The sequence below is a fragment of the Hyposmocoma kahamanoa genome, unplaced genomic scaffold (genome assembly GCF_003589595.1).
Source record: "Hyposmocoma kahamanoa isolate Upper Pololo Valley unplaced genomic scaffold, ASM358959v1 62, whole genome shotgun sequence".
Taxonomy (NCBI): domain Eukaryota; kingdom Metazoa; phylum Arthropoda; class Insecta; order Lepidoptera; family Cosmopterigidae; genus Hyposmocoma; species Hyposmocoma kahamanoa.
The window spans coordinates 6,086,707-6,109,123 of NW_020653850.1; the positions used below are offsets into that span (position 1 = coordinate 6,086,707).

The following is a 22,417-nucleotide window of genomic DNA, read 5'->3' on the forward strand; positions in this document are numbered from 1 at the left end:
AACCAAAAAGTCCTTACACATAAATTATATAAAAGTCGCAACCGGTTGAACTAGAGTTGAGGGTGTGGATGGAATTTTTCGGGACAGTTATTTTAACTCAGCCGATTCTATATAATAGCTACAAATATACACTTATGAATCAAATGAAACTGGAAATGAATGATTGCTATCAAGCCATAGATACTACCCGGGAAAGTAAATATGTTTACAAGACCGACATAATGGTAATTGAACGGAATACAACAATTTGTGGCAATTTGAGTGCGTAAATAATTAACAAGTTAGGTAGCTATTTAAGGGTCTTAGTGTTGCACTATTACATTCAGCAGGTAACATGAAGACGGTGGGGTTATTTTTTGCACATTTTCTTCTAAATAACATCCACTGTCATGAGTTAGTATGCCGTAATATAACCCGCGATGCTACTGCACGACAGCTCAACGAGTTTAAAATGCGACATCCGGTAAGTAAAATATTTTAAATTCGAAATACTTATCTCTGGCAGTTCTACCAACTTTTATGTGGTATTGTCAACAAAGACTCAGTTTTTGATTAGTTGGCGTAAAAAATTCCGTGCGTTTTTGTTAATGTAATGTCAAAGTCGAAGTCAAATAATCTTTACTTCACAGGATCGAGTATATAACCAGGAATAAAGACGAAATAAGGGCCATCCATCCATGGCAAATCAATGGGCCTTATATCACTTTTAAATGTCAACTGTCGTTTGCACAGAAGCCAAAAATTAGAAAGCTGAAAAAGTATATTCCAAAAATATTCTTTATTTATTGTAATAAACATAATAATCTCTAACAATGGATGGCTCTTCCATTCGGTGGTGTGGGAAAAACAGCAAAACGTCTAATTACAAAACAAACGGAATCACATTTCATCGGTAATTAAATATTATGTAATTTTTCAATTTGCGTCCATTATGGCAAAGCTCAAGTTAAACTGGTCAATTTACAGACGACACCCATCAATTGTTTCACTTCATTATGCGTCTTGCTTTGTGCAACGTCCACTGCGTCATTGCGTCCATTGCGTCTTCGCAGCAACAATAAGTTAAGTTCTCCCGAAGAATTAAATGCGCTGGAGAATATAATAACGTAATTTTGTTACAACTATCAAACTACTGAACCAGATTGAATATTTGTATTCACCGGAGCTCTTTCGCTGTATTTTGCTGAAACTAAGCGAACATACTAGAGCTCGTTTTACGGATTTGGCCGCGATACAATTACCCATGGAACAAAACGTTTCAAAATTAGAGATGTTGTCTCGGTTTTTGCTTGTTGAAGCTGATAAACAGCTAAAGTTCAGTTTCATACCCGGTCCGTTTTCATATCCGACGTGAAGCCGCAAAATCCCTCTCATTTTTGAAGCCCTTTACTAAAAAAAAGACTGTACATGCCACAGTTTCAAATAATAAACCAGCCGAATGTACCTTTTGCCAACAAGGGCACTCTATAAAAATATGTAAAACTTTCTTGGCTCTGAGTACTGACGACAGATGGCGTTGGGTTCCAGAGAACAAATCGTGCTATCGCTGTTTGAAATCGAACCGACACACACGTGGAACACTTAAAACACGACGAAAACACGATTAACTGTCGTTCACTTTTTTTGATGTTACGACGACAGACTGTCGTGACAATGGGGGGAGCTAGAACGAGTCGTTCAACGAAAAAAACTTGATAAAAATTTTACGACAAATAATCACCGCTTCAAATAATCGCAGCAATAAATCGTCGTCACGATCTAGTGGGAACAGCTAGACACGACAGTCGTTCAACGATAAAATAAACATCCAGGACACAGTCACGACAGATAGCCGTGATATGGGAACAGCTTAGACACGACACTCGTGGAACGATAAATAATACGTTACGATATAATGGGAATGCGCCCTTATTAGTTAGGTACGCAAGTTAAAAATGACAGATTATCCTGTTTCTTGGAATGAACGTCCAAAGCTGAAATTCCAAAGTTTAAAGTCAAATGCTCAAAATGTTTATTACATAGATACAGATGTCATTTATTTCTATATAACTGTGATGGGTGCAGTTTTTATTAGTTGTTTACTCAAGTAATCTGAATGTTAAATATTACGAATAATATAAATTATATATTATCCAATCAATTATGTATTAAATATTCTAATGTAATTCAAACGCCTATTGCAATAGTATGCCTAAATACATATAAGATCCTGTATACACGGCGTATTTTTTACGTGCAGAAGACGCACGTTAACACGATTTAAACGAGATTCAGTCGCAGCCAGTAAATTTTTTTGTAAGCCTCGATACGCCGTAAACGCACGTAAAGAATACGCCTTGTGTATAGTCTGTGTATGTATTTATAATGCCGTTACGCAACTTTCGTTACAATCTCGATAACCATTGATTCAAAATTAAATGAAACCTGCAATTAATCATAGCTACTACGAACACTACCTTGGGAAGTAAATAAATATTCTTACTTGACCGACTTCATAGAAAAAAATGTATGCGTAGACAGTAATACAACGGAATAAAACAATTATGTATTTTAACTAATTTGATTGTGTTCGTGAATGATTAACAATTTAACTATATATACATATTTAAGTTTCGCCCTGTTACATTCCGTTGGCAACATGAAGACTGTCGGGTTACTTATTTCTTCTCTTTTTCTGAATAATATCAACAGTTATGAATTAGTTTGTCGCAATGTCACCTACGATGCTACTGTACGACAGCTCAATGAGTTCAAAATGCGGCGGAATCCGGTAAGTGAAAAGTAGTGTTATCTACTTACTAAACGGCATAATGACAACAAGTGTAATTTTTTATTAGTTATCGTATTTTCCGTACGTTGTTGTAACCCTAATAATGAGTTGCTTTACGAAAAGAGTCTTTCCATAGCTGGACTTGCTTGACTTGACAAGATAACTACCCCTGAATAAAAGGGTGAAATATTAAAAAACTTTAACACCCCATTTCACCTCTATTTAGAGGTATCTAGCTGAGTATGGGAACTTTTTAAAATGTGGGACGACTGTAAAAAATAAAACACAATGTGACAAAAATGTATACCTAAACAATACTTAAATGAGAGTTATGAAAGTTAGTAAAGGAACGTTTTGACAAGACCTTGCCTATGAGATTGAGAACAGTGGGACCATTTATGGCAGATTTCTGAGATTTGAGCAGATAAAATTTTTATTCTTTGTTATTGCGGCAGAACATGTTAACGTTGTATTAAATGCAGCAGAATTTGGCAGATTCGGGAATATTCAGCAAGTACTTTATTATTTTTGGGAACAAACTGAAAACTTGTTGTTTTCTGCTACCACGAGCAAACATCTGAAGCGACATACAGGACAAAATACAAACATAACTTATATCAATTTTATAACCCCAACTTCTACAGGCTGTATTCCATTAACTTTTTTGATGCTTTGATAATGAATCACAAGTATTGATAATTCTTTTTAATGCACGTCGTCAAAAACACTGGCTTACAAAATACACGGGATGTCGCCATCCTTCTTTAATCCAATCTTGCTCTTTTGTACCATTATTCTTAGTAAATTTAAATTTTGCTTTTACTCTAAACTACACACATCAAAAGTGTCTAGGGATCAAGTGAATATTTTTGAAATAAAAATTATTTAAGCAATATTTACCAAATCCAGTCTTCCAGGACGACTTCTTACTTTAATGCTTATGTTTTATTTAACCGCTTACCCCTATATTTAATAAAAATAAACTAAAATTGATGTTTTTTTGCGAAAATGATGATTTTGCTCATTTTTATTGTAAAGATAAGAAAATTAATAATCTGTATTTCCACCATTAACACGAATCACCCAATTACAGCGATTTGGCATGCTTAAGATGAGTTCATCAAAATCACTTTGAGGAATGGCCGCCCATGTGTTTTGTAACAAGTCAAAATATTGTTGTAGAGTATGTACGGTATGCATACTCGGCACAGCTCTTCTATGACGCATATCCCATGCGTGCTCAATCGGATTGAGGTCTGGCGATTGAGCAGGCTACGGCAGAACGTTGATACGAGCTTCGGCAAGAATGCGTGTTACGACTCTAGCCGTGTGTGGACGTGCGCTGTCATGCATTAGTTGAAATGAATCACCCAACTGGCCTCGCAAAGGGATGATAACATCTGAAACAATCCTCTCTGCGTAAACTTGAGCATTGAGGTTACCCCTGATCCAAATGAGATCGGTTCTTCCGCCGATCCAAATACCGGCCCATATCATTATTGTTCCCCCACCATATGGATGAACTTCCTGACAATATCTCAAACGTTCATGACGTCCAGATGTTCTCCAAACTCGAGTACGTCTTGTATTCGGTCTCATACCGAAGCGGGATTCATCCGAAAAGCACACATAGCGCCAGTCTTCTTCCTCCCAGTTTCTGTGTTCGCGAGCCCATCGTAAACGGGTCCTGCGATTGCAGGGTGCAATAGGTGGAACTCTGAGCGGCCTTCGGGATCGCAGACCCACTTCACGTAAACGATTTCGGATTGTTTGATCGCTTATTAGCAAGCCTGAGGAGCTGTGAAGCCTCGTAACCAACATCATGGCGGTCATGGTACGATTCCGTCGAGCAGTATTTTGGATATACCGGTCCTGTCTGCGAGTCGTGATGCGAGATCGTCCTCCATGTCGCTCGGCCACGCTGCCCGTCATGCGATAGCGCGTCCAGAGGCGACTTATGACGCTCTGTGTAGTGTTAAGAGTGAAAGCCACAGCACGTTGCCTGGAACCAGCTTCCAACATTCCGACGGCTCGCATCATCACTTCTCGGGTTAAATGATGTCGTCTCTCCATAATAATGTAAATTGTTTCGGTTCCGATGCAGATATTGTAATGATTTTGTCAAAACGCTATAACTCATTTTTATACAAAACCACATTGACAATCGATTTTCTTCTTATTATCGAATTTTAAACAATATTCCTTATTTAAATGTTAAAACTCACTAAAAAGTACCAATAGCGATACAAAAAAGTTAATATAATTAACCCTAATTGCAGCAATACTCTTAAACGTACTTGATCCCTAGACACTTTTGATGTGTGTATTTACCATAATTAAATTGATTTTGCATGAAGCAACAAGGAACATCATTGATCGCTATTTAGCCACTGCGATTAGCAGGGCGTCCATCTTCAATTTTTTCTGGCTATTACAGTCAGTAACCATGATTTGGACTCTTCTTGAAATACCCATTACCCATACGGATATTTCGGGGTTCTTTGCCCAGGCTTACTGATCTATAACGATGTGAACTATCCTGACGTTGCGTACTATACGAATTACCTACCTGATCACCGTTCCTTATCCGCATGCAATCTACCGGACTGAAGGGAAGTGGTTTTCCGATATTAGGAACAGTGCTCGTTTGGTGAATTCGACCTTATTACCCTGAGCTAGTATTAAAATCTCTATTATTATTATCACTTATTAATTTTGTATACGCTGTTGTAAATTTTCTAGTTTTTCTTCACATTATTCCTACCTAGTTTATTTCTAATACATAAACAAACGTTCCACAGTATTTAATAGTATTGAAAGTCATTGCAAACATAAAAGTAATAAAAAATACCTATGATATAAATGGATATATATAGTAAACGGACGCCAATTTAGAAGCCTCCGATATGTAAATTTACATTATTTATTAATTACATTTTGGAATGCCTAGTTATTGCCGTAGTAAGATACTACGAAACTTAACTTACTACGAAATGCATTGTAATCGTATAGAACAAGTACAGAACAAAGCTCTAAAAATGATCTGCTACAGATTGGGGCTGGGTCGCAAATTAGTTACCTATAGGGAGCGACTCGAAAAATTCAAGATATCTTTACTCCAGACTAGACGTAAAATACTAGATATTCTTCATTTGCATAAACTAATACATAATAATTTGATTTCCCCTAATCTTTTAGCCCACATTAACTTTAATATTAAGCCAAATCCCCGTCACCATAAAACATTTGTGCTGCATGTATATAAAAATAATACTTCTTTTTATAATCCCTTGACGAGAATGTGCCGAACGTATAATAAATTAATAGCATCAGAATCTGGAGGTCTCATTGATGTTTTTGACAACAACATCTACAGATTTCGTAACAATATTCAGAAACACTTCGCCTCGTCTTCACATTAGACATCATTGGTATTTATATTTCCACTAGTTTTAAGCTTTTATATATTATTTCATTTTTATCCATATTCACATGCTTAAGACACTGTTTGCTTACTTTTTAATAGTAATGTTTACGAGTTGAATGATCATGCTGTATGTACATATGTTAGGTTTACATCCTAGATTAAAACCATAAATTGTAACATTTATTGGAGTACCATTGAATGTAACCTGTTTTGTGCATCAAATAAATAAATAAATAAATAAAAGTAAGTTCCCTAAAAAGCTTTTTAAAAGGAAACTTAAATTTAAGGTGTTTATGAGGAGGTGAAACATTATTATACCAATATCTTAGAGCTTGAAAGCGGAAACTATTATATAATAGGAATATATTATATAATATTGGCCAATGCGTTAAAAATGACCTGCTAACAGAGAATATCTGCCGTAAAAGTGGAAAATTCGAACTTTACATTGTCTTCGCGAGCCCATATTTAACATATTTGCTTTGTTTAAATACAGTGTGATAGGGCTACGAGGTGGAATTTTGAAGCAAAATCGACAATCGACAACAAATCGACAACATTTATACGCTGAATCGAAATCGAAACAAGCGTAACGATAAGACATATCTGACTACACTACGTATCTTATAATAGTTTTATTTTATGATGGCATTTATGATCTTAAGTTCTATCTCAAAGTATTTAAGCGAAATGAACCTACGTATACAGGCGTGAGCACGGCAAGTCAAGTTTCATGGAGTCAATTCAATCAATTTGATGTCAATAACTATGTATGCTGTTGCCATGTGGAGTGTATGTGTCGCCAAGAGCACATCAAGTGTGATGCCTTGGAGTGTTATTATTAGATATCTTATTCTAACATCACAGAGTTGAAATTAAATTTTAATTTCAAGTTTAACGTGCTCTTAACCTACGGAAGAAAAAAAAACAATGGAAGTGCCAAAAGCCTCGAGAACTATCAGAACTAGAGATGCGTTTTTACCCGATAAATATCCGTAAATAGATAAATATCCGTTTTTCCACAATGTCTGAAGACCCGTCTATATAATCAGTGTGTTCTCCCTACTATGACTTACGGTGCCGAGACATGGACGCTCACGCGACACAGAGAGCCATGGAGCGTGTCATGCTCGGTATCAAGCTTATAGACCGTGTTCCCAATGTCCAGATCCGAAGTCGAACTAAGGTAAAGGACGTGGGGAACCGCATCACGAAGCTAAAGTATAGCTGGGCAGGGCACCTGATACGGAGACAAGATGACAGATGGAGTAAGGCGATAACTGAGTGGCGTCCAAGGACTGGATACAGGAACGTCGGGCGTCCAGCGGCGAGATGAGCGGATGACATCGCAGGAATTGGGGGGCGAACCTGGATGAGATTGGCACGGGGTCGTGGGGAGTGGCACAGAAAGTAGGAGGCCTATACCCAGCAGTAGGTGAAGTCAGGCTGTATATGATGATGATGGTGATCCGTTTTTACTGAGTATTTATCCTAAAATATGGATATTTTTTTTTGTGTTTTTTTTTATGCGCATTTTTATGTGCATTCACTAGAATTAATTTTTTATTAAATAATTACGTACCTACGATTACTTCTCATTTTGACATTGTTTTGTGTAACAATACTGTTTTAGTACCTAAGTTTTTCGAGTCGATAACATCCCACTAATGGTAGGAATGTAAACTAATTGCAACATACTCACCTAAACTTTTATCACCATAAAAGGTGGCTAGTATAGAAAATTCGATTGACAAGAAGTTATCAAATGAACCGTAACCGTTCAGCTGACCTATCCTGCGTTAATAAAGTGCGACCCAACTTTATAGTCTAGGGGTCTACTGCGCACTTAATAAAGTCATGTTTGGACTTGAAATAGCCTAAGGACTCCCTTTCACATTTCACACACAAAATCTATTACTTAAAACACATAATATAAAAAATAAATGTTTATAATTGTGTAGGTACACAAAGTGTTTTGATGTGAAGTGCGAACACAATTCTCCTTAGTGGCTCTCTCCGTCCCTTTCGCACTCATATAAATTATTTGGTAGCTCATTTAGGGAAACTCATATAAAGAATTTAGGCAAAGTAGTGGCCAAGAGATTTTGAATCGAATTTCCTTTGTGTTAGAATTAATTATCGTTTAAGCATTTCCAATGAAGTCTGTACAGTTTTTAAAATAAAATATTGAATAACCAGAAACCAATACGAAGCTGAACAAATATACAAATACGGACCAACTTAGAAACTTGAAAAAAAAAATCCATACAAAATGTTAGACAGCTGATTTTGTTTTAACAAACTACACATTTAAAAATAATAAGGTTCACGCAAAAATACAGAGATTTACGATACTTAAAAGGATTATTTCTATCACTGCGTTACAAAAAGGTATAACAAGCAATATACTACACGTACACGCTACTAAATTGTATCAATATTTACAATTAAACTTAAAAATACACATTGTTTTACTAAATATAAATAATAAACCACGATTAAAAATATTTATCCACGTCTTTAGATGAATATCGAGTAAAAATTGATAAATATGGATACTTATCCATATTTACCTTTATACTGAGTATTTATCCCAATGATATTTATCCATGACCTATTTCTAATCAGAACCAATGTCGCCAAAAATTACACATTGTTAATTTGAAACAACACGAAATCTTGATAATGATTTGTCGTAGTTCCAAATTTAAAAAGAAATAACCAATTCTGGATTTTTAATATAATTTAAACTTTAAACTGTTGGCATATCGTTGAAAGTTCAATGCCGTCAATACCTAATTATTGCATGTTACGACATTTTGATGACATCTAGCGGTTAATACTAAACCACGACTAATTGGAGTTATTTGTTTAGTTCTCCAAAACAGAAGCGACGATATTGCAGGGGTACTTGTTACAAAAAAATGATTTCGATAAACAGAAAATTGAAAATTTATAAAAATAAGTCTTGCCGGTTTTATGAAATACAACAAATAAACATTTAAATGCTATTTTTCATACTTTTATTTGAATCGAACGAAAATCCATAGATTTTCCATTTATTTTCATTTCCATAGGAGAGACCAAAATTCCGTAGATCAACGGATAATTCCGTAGGTACGTATTTACGAGCTTCAAAGTTGCACTCACTTTGCATTGCACACATGCATTTGTTGTAAGCAAAGAACGACCTTGTTTTTGTAACATTTCAAACGTTACGGGGTTGTGTTGCCATTCCGTTATTCCATCAAATCAGTGCAACACTTTACGAAACACCTGTCGATTTTATTATGGCAACACATGGCGCAGTTCGCAAGAATCTAAAAACTGACTTTTTAACTTTGAGCAGCAATGGGATTTCACGACTGTTCGACCATGGCTTTTACATGTATTCTTATACATATAATGTATTATCAGATTTGAGAATACCTTATGGTTATAGAAAAATGGATACTTTTGCTGGCCACACTTACGAACTACACAAAAAAACGGATGTATTAAAAGGAGTGGGGAAAACCAAAACCACCTTTCCAGCTACCGCTGGAAAGAGAAGTTAGGTATCAAAAGAGAGGTTAGGTAGTCGTCATCTGAGGGTTAAGGATTTGGGTTGAAGATCTTTAATAATGAAAGAATTCTTGATTTCTTATTACTGCAAGTTCCCGTCTTCTTTATAAAACAACCTGTTGATTTTGTTATCCCAGTGCATTACCTACAGGTCTTAGGAATCGTAAAACTTACCTTTACGACTATCAGCAGAAATGGGGTTCTATTAGTACTTTAAGACCATGGAAATTAAGTCTATTCGTGTTCCTTAATATTTATCAAGTTTTCTTTTCATAAGTGTCTTAACACGACAACTTTTTATAATAAGAATTTAATATTTTGTAGACTGTCTAATTAGATTGTCTTTTTTGAAGACTGAATAAAACGACATTAGCAGAGTAGCCAGTTTTCATAAAATTTTAAATAGTCATATAGTTGTTGCCGGCAGTTTTATCGACAGATTGTGGAAGAAGGTAAAATGTCTGAATTGTGAATGTTACTATTACTAATTGCGTTTATTGCCGTCTTTATTCTTATTTTGACTGTTGAACTACTAGTGTGGAAAACAGTTTTTATTCATGAATACATGTTAATACCGACAGGCGGATTTGATTATTTTTCTTGAATTTAAATGGAAAAGTTCAAAATATGTTTCCTCTTTGTATTTGCATAAGACGTAGTTCTAAGTGCAGTGTATGTATGAATTTACAAAAATTGACAATTCAAATGAACCTGTGCCTTGAATATCGAGTTCTTAGGTTTTTGCGCGTATTTGTTTTTCAAACAAATCAACATTTCGGGCCCTTCACAGGTCCCATGGTCACGGTTGAAACGTTGGTTTATTTGAAAAAACAAATATACTCGATTTAGATCCAAAAAATAGTTTCATTTTCTATGCCTAGCAGTCGGACGAATAATATGCCGACAATGATTTAAATGAACTAAGATCAGTTATATATTGCATAAACGTATCCAATATTCAGTTGATGGTTGATAGAATATTTGTCGACTACAATCACTAGCCGCTTGTTGTAGCGAACATTACTTTTGCACAATGAACTGTCATTTTACTCCATCTTCAAATAATACAGTCTATAGAATTAGGAAATAAAGTATAACATTTTTAAACAAATTGTATCTGGTAAATGTCTAACTAATTGCTAACAATCTCATTAACCATTATTGAATGAGATTCAAATGCTTTCAACTACTCATTCCAGGACAATAATGTTATTTCTTCTTATTATCATTGCACATACTTTATCTTTGCTGAGTCATTGATGATTTATCTATTTTTTACGTTGACACAAACTTAGGTAATGCTTGTGTAATACTATTTAAGTAATAGTAGTTTAGCAGGAACGTGTGTAAACTCAAGATATTTGTTTCAGAATCCTATTGGACTCCTGACGACGACTGCGGGAGGTCCGGTGGAGATAAGAGACGTTAACTTACTCAACACAAATCTCTTCTCGAGCACTTATTTCTTTGATTTATTCAGTCACCTTACTGCAGAAAGAATTCCTCAACGAGTTGTTCACGGAAAGGGCATCGCGGCTCGAGGTTATTTTGAAGTAACGAACGATGTTTCAAAGTACACAAAAGCGGATGTATTTAACGGAATAGGAAAAAAGACCCCCCTTCTAAGCCGGTTTTCGCCCGCTATACAAGAAAGAGGAGGAACTGACGTAGGCCGAGAGTTCAGAGGATTTGCAATTAAGTTCTTCACCAATGAAGGAAATCTTGATATCTTAAATTTGCACGTCCCGGTCTTCACTGTAAGACAACCTGTCCATTTTGCGATGTTAGTGCATACATTAAATATCAGGAACCCTAAAACTAATCTTTTTAACTTTGAGCAGCAATGGGACTTCATAATTTCAAGACCAACGGTTTATCATGTATTCCTATATCTTTTATCAGATTTCGGAATACCTGATGGTTATAGAAAGACGGATTACTTTGCGGACCACACATTCGAATTAAATAACAAAGACGGTGATAGGTATTTTGCTAAATTTAATTTCAGAACGGAACAAGGAGGCGCTTTTCTGACTTCAGCTGAAGCTGCAGACATACAGGCTACAGATCTCGATTATTTTGCCAGAGATTTGTATAACGCTATCGCCGAAAACAATTATCCATCTTGGCGGCTCGAAATGGACGTTATGTCATTACATGATATCAAACACGTTAATTTTGACCCTTTCGATGTAACACGCTTGTGGGAAAACGGAACATATCACACTGTAAACGTAGGTCGTGTAGTACTTAATGAAATGCCAGAAAATCAGTTTAGAGATAGTGAACAAGCTATATACAACTTGAATAACTTAGTTCCGGGCATTCCAGGACCAGTTGATGTGGTTTACCAATCCAGACAAATTTCGTATAGTGATGCTCATAACTATCGCGTTGGTCACAATAACGAAAATATTGAAGTCAATCGTCCTAAATATTCAAAGACATACGATCGAGACGGTGTTCCTCCGGTAAGAAATAATATGAAAGATGCTCCCACTTATTATCCCAACTCCTTCAATGGACCAATACCTTACGTAGATGAATCTAAGCCTTTAGAAAGAATAGTTCTTCTTCAGAGCAATGCTGTGGATTTACAGCATCCGGCAGATTTTTATAACATAGTTCTTGGGACTGATGCGGCAAAACAAAGACTAGCTGACAATATAGTAACTACACTCCAACAAGTAAAATCACCAGTGATTTTAAAAAGAGTTCTTAGACTTTTGTATTTAACCGATGCAGATCTAGGCGAACGAGTGGAAACAAGTTATAATTTGGCAAGTAGTTGCCGTGTGTAGAAAAGTGTTAATTTAGTAATTTATATTATTATTCACTGTAATGCACTACTTGATGATTGCAATGTCCTAATTCTCCTTTTTTTTAATGTCTGTTAAAATATGAATGACATGTAACGGTGACAGAGTGATTTGAATAAATGCTATAGGTACTAGCTGAATTCATTTGTTTTAGTTAGATCTTGTAAATATAGTTAGATATATTCTCATAAATAGTTACTTATCTTCATTGACTTACAATTATATGGACGTCGGGTCCGCGCTAAAAAGTGTCCGAACTTATAGGGCGTTAAAATCGTATACAGAGCGTCATTCACGCTTTGGTCTTCGTTTGTTCGATTGACAGCGAAGCAAGCAAAATTAGACAGTACTGCGATGACATTACAATTTAAATTCAACGTTTTAGCTTTTTCATATTCCTTTACATGTCACTACGTTTATATAGGTTGACTTGAGACATTTTTTTCGTGGTTTGTGTATTAGACCCGTCGTCCACTTATTTGTAAGTCTATGCTTATCTTACATTAATAGTAGTAGTTTTCATTGCCATAGTTTTATTCACGACTGTACTTATTAGTGGAAACGGTTGAGTATGGATAAGTGGAAATGAAATTCTACTTATCCCAACCAGTGATGGTGTGGTAGGGAACAGTGGAAAAAAAATCTACTTGTCCCCACCAGGAGGGACAGCTGGTAGGGACTAGTGAAATAGGCCATACTGATTTAACTCTACCGCTCATTCGAAAGGCAGATTCCCCTGACAAGAATAAGCAAGTAACTCTTGGGGTTGCTCTTTGTAAATATACATTTGAATACATTTATCATTAAAATGTTAACGGGTTACTACCAAGGATTTTTGTCATCCAAGTATGCCGAAGTTGTATAATATTGTACATTTAGTATAAAGTTTTGGTCGGCGTTCGGGAAATTACGTCAAAACTTCTTGTCCAAAATACCAGTGTCTCAAGACAAAAGTCTTCGACCAGTGTGTATTGCCAGTGATGACTTACGGCACTGAGACGTGGTCGCTCACTATGGGCCTTATAAGAAGGCTCAACGTAACTCACAGGGCAATGGAAAGGGCTACACTCGGAGTTTCGTTGCGAGATCGAATCAGTATATTTACCTAATTTAAGGAAACTCATTTTGGTATAAACTGGCAACACATACGAATTTATGCCGAGGTTTTGTGTTCCGAGTGAATCTCAGAAAATATTAGATAAATAAATTATATAACAGTTAAATAATCAATTGTTGTGCCTGTGTGTACCTGTGAAAAGTTATTCCATCTTATTCCTTTTATTTTTGGGAACAACTTTTACAAATCTCACGAGTGTTTTAATGCCTAATTATGTACAGTTACATACACTGCTTTATCTACACACATATTATAAGCTCTCTGTGATGCGTTCAGGAACTGCGTGTTACGACTTTATTTTTAGTTCATAGACAAATTAGAATCGGCCCCAACTATCATATCGTTCGTTATCAAGGTACGTGTGGAATTGTCAAAATTGTTTGCTATTGACATTTCATTTCGAACAAAACTTCATCTCGACTGATATTAGAATTGAGGTCAAATCAAATTGTTTTGTTTTTCAGAGATGTTCGAAATTAGAATGTAATAATAACATCGAATTCGATGCTAGGAAGCAATAATAACATTTACACAGATAATAAATTTGTTATAACAAAACAGTTTACCTTTATGCTTGTTACAATTTGCGGTTTTTGAACACATTATAGAGAGTTTATGATATGTGTGTAGATAAAATAACTAATCACTCGTGACGTGCAAACATCGTGCAAACAATGCGACGCTGTGCTTAGTACTGACACGAGTTTGTATTCGCTTTTGAATTTAAAATTACTTACATAATAGTAATAATATTATCGATAATCATAAAATCACATATAATATTAATAATACGTTTATTTGCTTAAAACATGGTATAACAGAAGGTGTAACACGAGATAGTGCCAGTACTAACATGTTTCGCATATTAAACAACCGTATATTAAACTACGACAACAATAAAAATGTCGCAAGAAATATCACTCATGTCATGTCACAATGTTATAAATTAAATTTGCCAAGAATGATTAAAATCAAGATAAAATTTTACATCTTATTTCCTGTCAAATAATTCATTTACTTATGTCATAAAAATATTTCCATTTAAACACTTACTTAACTTCGTTTTGAACAAACATGAGTCTAATAATTTAATCTCGAGCTGTTCACATGTTGGTCGCTGTCAGTTTTGTTTTAAGGAACTGAGAATGCCTAGTAATGAGTCTTTTTAATGAAAATTAAATATAAAGTTATTAACCTATAAATGTAACGATGGAATTGCATTATCATGTAATATATTACACGCATGTAACTATAATTCATAGTTCTATTAAAATTTGCCTCTTCAATATGAGGCGAACAAACGAAAATCGTATTTGATTCTATGTTTATATTCGGCAGTCCTATAATTTCCAACCATTCTTACTTTCTTTTTTTATTTGTAGGTAACTTTTAAAAATAAAAATAATAATGAAATAATAAAAACCTCGTAGTCAATTTTTTTATAACAGAATATCGATAATATGTATGCTTACAAGAACAACACTGTCTCAAAATAATCGTTATCAACAATCATCAAAATATATTAACAAACAGGCAATCTGTAGTCACCAAAGCAAAATTCGTCAAGACTTATGAATAAACTGCTTAAATGAGTCTAATTATATGAGATATTTGGGCTATTGCATGATTTATAGACAGAAAAATAACACATGCCGGTGTAATGTAACATTCGGTTGATTTCCGCTTTTTGTACTACCGCACCCTACGATTAATAATAATAATAATAACGCACACACTCAACATAGCCCCGCACTAGGGAGACCCTGTGTCGCGGGTGCCATGGACACACATAGACAATCACAAATTACACCGAAACGCACCACGGTGGGCTGAAAATCGGCTTTCATAGACTTAGGGATTTCAATTTGCAAGTGTCAGTTTTTTTGCCGAAAATTGCTTCTTTTAGTTATTACTATGTACAAATATGACATCCGAGTTGATTATGTTCAAAAACGAAGGAGTTATAATTTTTTTTCGAAAAATTTGTATGAAACTTGTATGAAAAATCTAATTATCTTTTAAACGGCAAGGAAAACCGTAATATCCTTACAGGTGGTTATAGTACTAATTATTTATGATTTTTTGGCATACTCCAGATGAAGGTCATAAATGCCGTTTTTTTTTTAAAAATCATCAAAATATTTTTATTTAATTTTACATGTGAAATGAAATGATTTTGTCTTTGAGTTGAGGAACACAAACTTTTTACAACACGTAACATAAAATACTATCACCCCTATATTCCTAAAGAGTAGGCAGAGATTTACCGTACACCCACACTTAGACAAATATTGTTTACTTTTATAATGAGTCTAAAACAAGTGATTAAGTAAGTAATTACAACGATATTGTCTTGTAATGAGTCAGAATAGGTGATTAAATGATTCTCAATACCGCAACACTATGCCAACTATGGACTTAATTAAGCTTTTTCTGATGAGTAAGCTAATTTAATTGTGCTTTCAGTTCTAAAAAAATATATATATTTTAAGCGCACATATTTTTAAATGGAATGAAACAAATGTAAAACAGATGTGAGGATGCCGTAGAACAAAAACTCGGGAAACTTAACAAATACAATATATTTTCTTCCAACCACATGTTATTTCTCAAATTCTCAACAGTCAAAATCAGTATGCCCCACACAAGGCATGCCTTTCCTATGTTTACCTTTCATTCTCCCGTGTTGCCATTTTATTTCAAACCGATTTTTATCGCTTAGTTGGATCGATTTGTTTCATTATTCAAATTACTTGTAAATCATATTGATTGTCTAATTTATATCGAATTGTATAAAAGTAAGTGGCAAATTCAAAAAGACATTGCATAGTAATTTTCATCAAAGTTTATTTTGTATAAAAATCCCCCTTCTAACTGAGATTGTTCAAAACTATTGCCACGGAACTTACTGCAACAGTATGTTATTGAGCGAAATCAAATCGATAAAACATTTATCAGTAATACGAAGGATTGTGTTATAACGCAAAGGAATTGCTTAATGAAATGATTAAAATAATTATCAACGCACCTATTCAAATATATATAAACTAGCGCACTATTACATACAGCTGGCAACATGAAGACTGTCGGGTTACTTATTGTATATTTTTCTCTAAATAACATCTACGGATACGAGCTAGTTTGCCACACACACACGGTAATGGCAAGTTGGATATCGTTTTCGAGGTATTTGGGGGTGCACATTACGAATGTGGCACTTATTTGTAAATCCAAGATGGCGGGCACGATTTTTCGAATTATGGCAAGTTGGGTATCGTTTTCGAGGTATTTGGGGGTGTTCATTACGAATATAGCACTTATTTGTAAATCCAAGATGGCGGACACCATTTTTCAAAAAATGCAGTATCCTTTTTGAGGTATTTGGGGACGCTCAATACGAATATGGCACTCATTTCTAAATCCAAGTTGGCGGGCACGATTTTTCGAATAATAGTAAAATCGAATAAATGGCAAGTTGGGTATCGTTTTCGAGGTATTTAGGTGTGCTCATTACGAATATCGATCATCATCATTGTGAATCGACAATGTCGATCGTATCTGTAGGCACCTTTACGATGCTACTGCACGACAGCTCACCCAGTTGAAAATGCGACATTCAGTAAGTGAAATGTTTTAAATTTTAATACACTTTCCATTCAAGAAGACACTAACTTTAATTCTACTTAGTTATCGTATATGTAACGTAACGGGAACACAGTGTTTTTAACTGAGACATAAAAGAATCAGAGAAAATGTTTCATTCCGAATGGATGAGTAAAGTGAGTCCTATGACTACAATTTTTGGAGAAAACCTCGAGTAAGAAAAAAAAGTAAAATATGACTAAATGGCGATTTAGTCTATCAGCGCGGCCAATAACATTTGTAATATGCATTACAAGTAAGGCTTTTCAAAAAACAATAAATTATTATTTATATATAATTATTTATATTTATTTATATATAGAATTACTTAACTGCGATTTGGTCACTAGTATATTATTTTCAAAAAATACCAAATACGCGACACAAACTTTGGTCGAGGTTTTCTCGAAAACTATTGTAGTGAGACTCATGGGAGTTTTACACATGCATTCGGAATGAAACGTTTTCTCTGATTCTTTTGTTAACAGAGACAAGTCCAATTAGACGTAAAAATCGGTGTGCGACGTTGTTATACGTGACACGGCTTCATTACTCTGCAAAGTCTGCAGATATTGTGGAGTACATAAGGGTGAAAGTCAAAGCTACCCTGGGAGTCCCGACACAATGTGAATTTTAATTCATTTGTGTTGAGTGAAAGTACCACCTCAACACCTGTCGAATTTCATGAAGGAAGAGTTTTGGTTACCGGACACCCATGTTGCGTAACACGTCGCAGTTTATACGTGTAAATAAATAATGTTTTATATTATATTACTATGTGTGTTAGTCTATATATATATAATAAAAACAAATTTCGTAATTTTTTTGTAAGTATAATAAATGCATCACGAAGAGGGTGTACTGTAATTGTAATGTACTGTAATATAAATTTTGTATTTTCAGTGAAAAACGCGTTAAGTCAAAAACTTTTGTATGCTCAAATTCAAACTCAAATTATCAGATCTTTATTTCGTAGATAAGCAAATTTGCACTTGAAATCATCATAATATAATAATATATGGATTAAACTCTACTGCTGATTCGTAAGGCAAGTAAGTTTTTTGTTATAAATAATACTTATTAAAATAATTAGGTACTTTGCTTAGACAGGAATTTCCGTGTCAATAGTGTGGTTTATTAATGGTAAATTGCATTTGACTCATTTCGAGCTGGAAATGCTAAAAGTTTTTTGTATCACCCGTCCCTTTGAAATGTGTGTGTAAAATGATTTATTACAAATTGTAACAATTTTGCATGAAACAGTGTTGGTAACACAGTGAATAATTAACATAGAAGTTGAAATAGATTTATAGATTAGATAAAATAATTAATTTCATATTAACAATGTCACAATATTACGATTAAAAATACAATATCAAGGGATAATACGATCGTCGCTAATACAAATCATATTTGTGTTGCAAAAACGAGCAATTCGTTTTGTGTACCGTCAAGGTTCTCGGATTTATGCTATTATAACTGTGACATCACAGTACGTTTAAGTATTTTATATGCCCGTAAAAATATACATAATTTTAAATAATTTCATTATAAGGGAGACATCCATAATTAACCTTCGAACTAAGTCCAAACTCATGGTATCACGATTGCGTTTAACTAAGGTAAAGGATTCTTGCATGGAGTATACGTTTTCACTGTAAGATTCCGGAGCATATATGACGACATACATTAGGATTATCATTTATTAAAACTTACATTAAATGTATTTTGAAGACTACGTGTTAGATAAAGATTTATGGAAAGATGACAGGGGTCTAGATTCAACACTTTTAGTAGAAGCAAAGTTCCTTGTGAGTTTCTCCATGGAGGTACTGCCACCTGCCTATATCTGCCGCCAAGCAGTAATATCAGCATTACTGCGTTCCATCTTTGAAGGGTAAGGGGGCTGGTGAAATTACAGGCACATGGGAGATGTCAACTTATGTCTCAAGGTGACGGGCGTAGTAGCAGCGCACCTCAGATCTTTGTGATTTAAAGCTCTGAGTGGCACTGCAACTTTAATTAACAGGCGTGCAGCTTACCACCAGGCGCAAGACTTGATCGCAGGAAACAAAAACGCCCGCCGCGCGTCTTGTACGGACCCACACGTTCATTATGCAAATGTGTGCACGCGTACACGATACGCGGCGTACCGCGCAGACATTATGTACGCTACTACGCTACGTTTTTACGGAGTTACCATATTTATCTTATTATACTATGCCTTCCGTCTGTATCATTGTGGTGGTATCATTTTGCAATGATAATAAGAGATTTGTAGCTTTAAGAGTCGATATTACATCAGCTCCAATTAAATTTTTTCCCGTACTAATACGGTTCATTTATATTCGAGCGGCGTGGACTCTGGCGAAAGCCAGTTCTGAAATAAATTTCAAAATTTATTTTTTTTTAAAAGAAATTAAAGCTATTTGAAAAATGTGTATCATATACTATATGTGTTCTATTTAGTTCAGTTGATATAAAAAAATCATTGGTGTAAGTACTTATTGAATACAGCGGTTTTCTTGTATTAAATTTCGAGGTAAGTTCGTCTTTTTTTTCTATCGTGAAAATTTTTTGTTATCGTGTTTTCACACTATATGTTAATCAGTGTATATCCTCAATTGTACTATATATTTGATTTGTGTGTGTGTGTGCTAAAGTGATTGATTCAACACTGTCACTGTTATGCGGCATCAGCCAAAGCCATTTGAGGTTGTATCGATTCTTAAATGGAAAGTGATTTATTTTAACTGCTCTACAATTAGTGCTTACTGAGTAAGAGCTCAATGTTTTAAATAAGAATTTAAGTATGTTATTAGAAAAATATGTGCATGTGTTATATCCCATTACACAAGAAACATGTCTGATGAATATGGTAAGTTATATGAAAATTATCATGAGTTCTTAAGCAGCTAGGGCAGAGGTGATTAGACATAAATTATATAGATTAGATATAAAGGTATTTAAAATATAATATAAGTAGAGAAATCGCATTTATCACTGAGGATACAGAATTGTTTAAACATTGAATAATAACATTAATTGCTAACGGATACCTATCAACTACGGTAGAAAACGTGTTGAAATAAATTGATATAAAATTTTTGATGCAATTCATATGTACTCAGTACATGGTTTTAAACAAAATGTGGTGGGGTGTCGTTGTGCAGGATGGGTACTGAATATTTAATAACTAAAGTTGTTTGTTACAATATTGAGAATCATTTCGATTTATTAATTTAATTGAGTGTTTAATTAAATTTAATTAGGCATTGGTATATTTTGAACCACGGAAGGTACCTATTTACGTGGTCTGTGTTTTGAACCATCATAATGTTCCATAATAATGTTGTGTGTATTATGGTGACTAATTGTATATTGCCATTATGAAAATAAACTATGTTCAATTGCGAGTATATTAATTTGTCATATAATTGTTGACAATTACAATATTAACAAATGATCAACACCAATCACTAGTTTCTTACCACACGGCATGAACTGTTTTTATTTTCCCGATATTTTGTGACGGTTACACGTCACATGGTCACTGGTTGGCAGTCACCAATTCGTGACCATGGGGCATGTAACCGTTTATACCGGGAAAATAAAAATAATGTAGTACAATTGACCATTTACCTAATTTGTACGTTGACTATACACTTCGGTAATGCATTATGCATGCGATTTCCGATTTAAGTAAAGTCTTGTTAGATTTAGCAGGAACGTGGGTTGGGTGGGTTAAGGTAAGAGACGTTAACTTACTCAACACAAATCTCTTCTGAAGCTATTATTTCTTCGATATCTTTAGTCATATTACTTCAGAACGAATCCCTCAACGAATAATTGTCCCAAAGGGCAGCGCATCTCGTAGTTATTTTGAAGTAACCAACGATGTTTCGAAGTACACAAAAGCGGAAGTATTCAATGGAATAGGAAAAAGAACTCGCATCCTGCACCGGTTTGCTGTCTCTAGTCAAGAAAGAGGAGGAACTGACCTAGCCCGAGTGTTGAGAACGTTTGCAGCGAAGTTCTTCACCAATGAAGGAAATCTGGACATCTTAAGTCTACAAATCCCTGTCTTCTTCTCAAAACAACCACACGATTATCATTCGTCAGTGCATAGTATTGGTAAAAGGAATCCTAAAACTTTAGTATATGACTACGGCTTGCAATGGGACACAGTAATTTTAAGACCATGGTTTTAGCATGCTTACTTATACCTTTTATCAGATTACGGAATACCTGACGTTTTCAGAAAGACGAGTTTCTTAGCCATTGATACATTCGAACTAAATAATAAAGAGGGTGAAAAGGATTTTGCCAGATTTAATTACAGAACGGAACAGGGAGAAGCTTATTTGACCTCAGCTGAAGCTGCAGCCATACAGGCCACAGATTTTGACTATTTTATCAGAGATTTACGAGTATACAATGCAGCCGAGGAAAAGAATTATCCCTCTTGGCGGCTTGAAATGGACGTTATGTCATATCAAACACATTGATTTTGATCCTTTCGATGTAACACGATTTTAGAAAAACGGAACATATAAAACTGTGCCAATAAGTCGTGTGGTAATAAATGCAATGCCTGTAAATCAGCTTAGAGATGGCAAACAGGCTGTATACAACCCGGCTAGCCTAGTTCCTGGTATACTAAGACCGACTGATGTTTTTTCCAAGCTAGAAGATTCGCGTATCAAGATGTGAGCATCTATCGTAGTAACTATCGCGTAGGTCGTAATCATAACAATATTGACGTCAATCGTCCTAAATATGCAAAGACGTACAATCGAGACAGCACTTACTATCCGAACTACTTCAATGGACCAGTACCTTACGTAGCTGTGTCAAAGTCTAATGAACAAATAACTCTTCTTCAAAGCAATGCTGTGGATTTACAACTTCCAGCAGTTTTCTTTAATATAAGGATTATACTTGACAGGAGTCAAGTGATGCGGCAAAGCAAAGACTAGTTGACGATAGTAGGTACCTTACAGCGAGTGAAATCATAGATGACTTTGAAAAGGGTTCTTAGACTTTTGTATTTGACAGATGCAGATTTAGGCCATCGA

At 34.9% G+C, this 22,417-nt stretch overlaps 2 protein-coding genes across 2 annotated transcripts; both read left to right on the forward strand.

Moving 5' to 3' along the window:
• The first annotated feature begins 405 nt into the window (after positions 1-405).
• Positions 406-12,609, forward strand: LOC113229829 (peroxisomal catalase 1-like). Its single transcript, XM_026463508.1, has 2 exons — positions 406-463; positions 11,132-12,609. The coding sequence occupies exons 1-2, from the start codon at positions 452-454 to the stop codon at positions 12,560-12,562; spliced, it is 1,443 nt and encodes a 480-aa protein (XP_026319293.1). The 5' UTR covers positions 406-451; the 3' UTR covers positions 12,563-12,609.
• Positions 12,610-21,019: 8,410 nt separating this feature from the next.
• On the forward strand, positions 21,020-21,847 carry LOC113229735 (peroxisomal catalase 1-like). Its single transcript, XM_026463417.1, has 3 exons — positions 21,020-21,088; positions 21,200-21,473; positions 21,576-21,847. Exons 1-3 carry the CDS (start codon positions 21,020-21,022, stop codon positions 21,845-21,847), a joined length of 615 nt encoding a protein of 204 aa, XP_026319202.1.
• The last annotated feature ends 570 nt before the right edge of the window (positions 21,848-22,417 follow it).